This window comes from Eurytemora carolleeae, unplaced genomic scaffold (genome assembly GCF_000591075.1).
Source record: "Eurytemora carolleeae unplaced genomic scaffold, Eaff_2.0 scaffold1529, whole genome shotgun sequence".
Lineage (NCBI taxonomy): Eukaryota > Metazoa > Arthropoda > Copepoda > Calanoida > Temoridae > Eurytemora > Eurytemora carolleeae.
In genome coordinates, this window is record NW_019398107.1 from 17,501 (window position 1) to 22,132 (window position 4,632).

General features: G+C 28.8%; 1 protein-coding gene across 1 annotated transcript in view; it reads left to right on the forward strand.

The window, feature by feature from the left end:
• The window catches only part of LOC111716821 (glutamate receptor U1), a 15,203-nt gene extending 11,907 nt beyond the window's left edge, over nt 1-3,296 (forward strand). Inside the window, exons 14-19 of the mRNA XM_023492314.1 lie at nt 180-257; nt 666-750; nt 1,492-1,553; nt 1,809-1,902; nt 2,866-2,935; nt 3,203-3,296. Coding sequence (XP_023348082.1) covers nt 180-257; nt 666-750; nt 1,492-1,553; nt 1,809-1,902; nt 2,866-2,935; nt 3,203-3,278 — 465 coding nt within the window. The 3' untranslated portion in view covers nt 3,279-3,296. The remainder of the gene's footprint in view (nt 1-179; nt 258-665; nt 751-1,491; nt 1,554-1,808; nt 1,903-2,865; nt 2,936-3,202) is intronic.
• The last annotated feature ends 1,336 nt before the right edge of the window (nt 3,297-4,632 follow it).

A 4,632-nucleotide genomic window follows, 5' to 3' on the forward strand; every position in this document is an offset into this window, starting at 1 on the left:
ATACATTTGTACATAATATAATATATGTCAGCTATAACTGGCCAAACGGCATGACTGAATGTGCTGACATTTTTTGAGAAAACCATTGGTACCCGTTGGGTAAAATTTAGAATTTTTTTCTTTAAATCTATTTTTTTACAACATTAAAATTTTTTTGCAAAAATGTATTTTTACTTTAGGATTATAAAAAAGAGGGTAAAAGAGAGGGGAGCTCTGCCTGCACCTATTCTCAGCTAAATAAGTACACTTTTGGAAAGGTAAAATGCAATTTTGAAAATTAAAGCTTTTTTGTTTTCAAGGGGGGGGGGCATGTCCAATTGACAGCGTACTTTGTAAAGCTTTGACCTGCATAAAAATGTTATATTTTCAATGAATGTAATTAATGAAGGAAATAATTGTAATTAAACACTTTTTAAAACAGAAAAAAATAAAATAAAATTTGCCATGTAAGAGGTTCCCGTTGTGTTTCGGACACACCACAAATAGAGGTCACTTGAAATAACGTATACAGTCGATCCCAATAACCTGTTCTTGCAATCAAACACCTAAGTTCTTGCAAACTGTAAGTAAAGTAAAATTGTAAATGACAACATTTTCAAAAAATTCCATGAAACATTTAAATTTTTTTTAACATACTTTGATTTATTAAAAAATGTTTTACAAAGGTTTCACTTGGATTGATATTTCCTAAAGAGAGTAGACAACTACAGGAAATGTTTAACAAAGTTCTTCAGAAACTTCTACAATCAGGTTTAACCACATCAAAGTTTAAAAACGACCATTCATAACTTATATTTATACTTTGCTTGTCTATCTGCTTGTAACTAAAAAACGTAAAAAAAAACCTGCTGAACCGATCTGGCCAAACATTTTCGAGGTATCTTACATGACCCCGGGAAAGGTTTATAAATGCTTAGCATTTAAAAAAATTGTCTCCAAAAAATTAATTTTCGCAAGATTTTCAAAATTTGCTCCAAAAAATTAATTTTCGCAAGATTTTCAAAATTTGCTCCAAAAATATTATGAAAGCCGCAAAATTGTTCGTAATGGTTTCATATTTTACGAGGAGAGAATGCTACAATTCAAAGTTGAAATAGAAAATATGCCCTAGCCTGAGATCAAATAACCAGACAGTGTTTTAATTGAATTTTTATTACTTTGGGGGGACTTTTGCTTGTTCTTTTACTAGAAATTTAATATCATATTCGGTCGCCTTTGAATTTTCATGTTATGTTGGGAACTTTGTATAATTTATTAGGTTATGTCAGTTTTTAAAGATCATACGGTTTCTACGTGAGCTATGTTGTCTCCTTAGCAATGTATAATTAAAATTCTCAATTGGCAATGTGTCCCACTCTCGCCAGCACGTTGCCACTTCAGCATCAATTAGGATTTAAGTGTTCCTTGATTTGAAGACGACATTTCTCGTAAATTGGTTTTGCATATCTCGAGTATCTAACCTTACTCTACATTATAGAATCGTGCTTTCAGGTCTTATAGAACACTCAACGGATGTTACCTCACCCAACATTGACTTGGAATCTGCCTGCAAGGTTAGAAAGGAAAATTATATATTTATATTTTTTAAATACCCATATATCACCTCAATTTATAAATTAACTAAATCCATTTTACCATGAAGCCGTCCCAAGTTATTATTGAAGACCTAGAGGTTTTAGTTCAAATTTGTAGAAAACAATGATTTATCTTAAAGCTATACTGCCATTTGCCTTAAAACAACAAATGTACATGCTATTGATAATATGTCGTCTTCACAACCCACAGTTTTAAGATTGTATTGTATTCAGGAGGTTGTTGGAATGGAGCCGAAAAAGATATTTCTTTACGAGGTGTCGATGACATTTCAAATGATGCTCGGAGGGGGGATAGTAGCGGCCATAGGTAGGGATATGCACGTTCCACGTTTTTTCAATCATTCACAAAAATGAGTTTGTTCGTTCTCAAAATTTTCGTTCAAGTCCGTATCATTCATTCGTGTTCACAGTGCACAATCGTTCAGTTAAATTGTTCGGTCCAAAAATTCGTTCATTCGGTAAAAAAATCGCAAATTCTTTCAAAAGTTTGTTTAAAAAATTCGTTAGTTAGTAAAAACTATGTTAGTTTTTTATTTTGTTGGAACGATTTTAAATCGTTAGTTTTTTCGTTCTCTTTTAAAAAACTGTCGTTTTTCTTTACTCAGAACGTTCCAGTTTGTTTGTGCATCATTCGTATTTTTCTAAACAAGACCATCGTTCACAAAAAATTCGTTCATTAACAAAAACAATGCCAATCTCTAGCCATATAGGTAGGATTCTTCGATTACAATTTTAAACTAGCATTTAATCTTAATATCTTAAATTTAACAGTTGTCAGTACACCGTTTATGATAATTAAAAATGCATCTATTTATAATTTCAATAGTTATTTCCGCATATTTTTTATTGAAACTTTATTTTTTCGAACTGGACATCATTGGACTTTACTTTGAATGAAATGTTTTAAGTATTTAGAGAAAAATTTGTTTTTTAAGTTATCTTAATATTTCATTGAAAAACGAAGAACATTTGACAAATAATAATTTGGCAAGCATTTTTCATCATGAAAAGGTATAATTTTTTGAGGTTTATCAAAAATGTTTGTGATTATATTTTTGTAACTTCCTTATTTAAAAAAAAAAACAAAAAATATTTGGTTACATACTTGTAATCAAAACTATTTTAATCTTCTCAATAAATCATCAATAAAATAAAATAAATTAAAAACATAAAAGATTTCAATCTTACTGAAAATTTACTTTAATCTGACATCATCACTTTCTTTATTTATAAAAATTAAGCTTATATTTATTTTATTTCCTTATTTTAGTGTTTGGACTTGAAATTTTATGTTTACCACTATGGGAAGAAATTAAGTTGCAGATGAAAGGTTGTAAAAGGTAATAATTGTTCAAACCTTTGCGCTTTTTTTAACTTGTCTACATGACTAGATTTTTTTGTTGATTTTTTAAAGTTATAGCTTCAATTCACATGAGAACAATCGTTTCATGATCCGAACTAGTACAAGGATTTAACGGTTTAGTGCAATTTATGGTACTTACGTATTTATTCTCGTACCAGTCTGTCTCATTTACCCAGTATTAATTTAACCCAGTGAGTGTTATGCAACAAAGTTTGATAGAGTATTTGGAAAAACTCTTTTTTAGATTTATGAGAGAAGAAAAAAGAAGAAGACGAAGATTAAATAAGATACATGTACATTTGGTTCAACATAAAATATAAATTTAAGAAAATATGTAACTCAACTCAAATTTGTTTATGTAACTAAATGATTTAGATAATAAACTGCATGGTTTAGATGATAAACATCATGGTTTAAATAATAAACTGCATGGTTTAGATGATAAACATCATGGTTTAAATAATAAACTCCATGGTTTAGATAATAAATAAACTCCAAGGTTTAGATAATAAACTCCATGGTTTAGATTATAAACTCCAAGGTTTAGATTATAAACTCCATAGTTTAGATGATAAACTTAATGGATTAGAAGATAAACTTCATAGTTTAGATGATAAACTTCATAGTTTAGATGATAAACTTCATGGTTTAGATGATAAAATCCATGGTTCAGATGATAAACATCATGGTTTAGACAATAAACTCCGTGGTTTAGATGATAAACTCCATAGTTTAGATGATAAACTCCATGGATTAGAAGATAAACTCCATAGTTTAGATGATAAACTTCATGGTTTAGATGATAAACTCCATGGTTTAGATAATCAACTCCAAGGTTTAAATGATAAATTTCATGGTTTAGATAATATTTAATCTCCATGGTTTAGATAATAAACTCCATGGTTTAGATTATAAATTTCATTGTCTAGATGATAAAATTTGTGGTAAGATGATAAACTCAATGGTTTAGATGATAAAATCCATTGTTTAGATGAAAAACTCAATAGTTTAGATAATGAATTTCATGGTTCAGAAAATAAACTCCATGGTTTAGATGATAAAGTCCATGGTTTAGATGAAACATTCTATGTTTTAGATAATAAGGTCTATGGTTTAAATAATGAACTCTATGGTTTAAATGATAAACTCTATGGTTTAAATGATAAACTTTATGGTTTAGATGATAAAATCAATGATTTAGATTATAAACATGATGGTTTATATAATAAACTCCAAAGTTTAGATAACAAACTCCATGGTTTAAATGATAAACTCCATGGTTTAGATAGTAATTAAACTTCCATGGTTTTTGATAATAAACTCCATGGTTAAGATGATAAACTTCATCGTTTAGATGATAAACTCCATTGGTTAGATGATAAACTCTGTGGTGAAGATGATCAACTCAATGGTTTAAATAATAAACTACATGGTTCAAAAAATAAACTCCAATGGTTTAGATGATAAACTGCATGGTTTTGTTGATAAACTCCATGGTTTTGATGATAAACTCCATGTTTTAGATATTAAGCTCTATGGTTTCGATGATAAACTCTATGGTTTAAATGATAAACTATACATTTTAGATGATAAACTCAACGGGTTAGATTATAAACTCAATGGTTTAGATAATAAACTCCAAAATTTAGATAATAAACTCCATGGTTTAGAAGA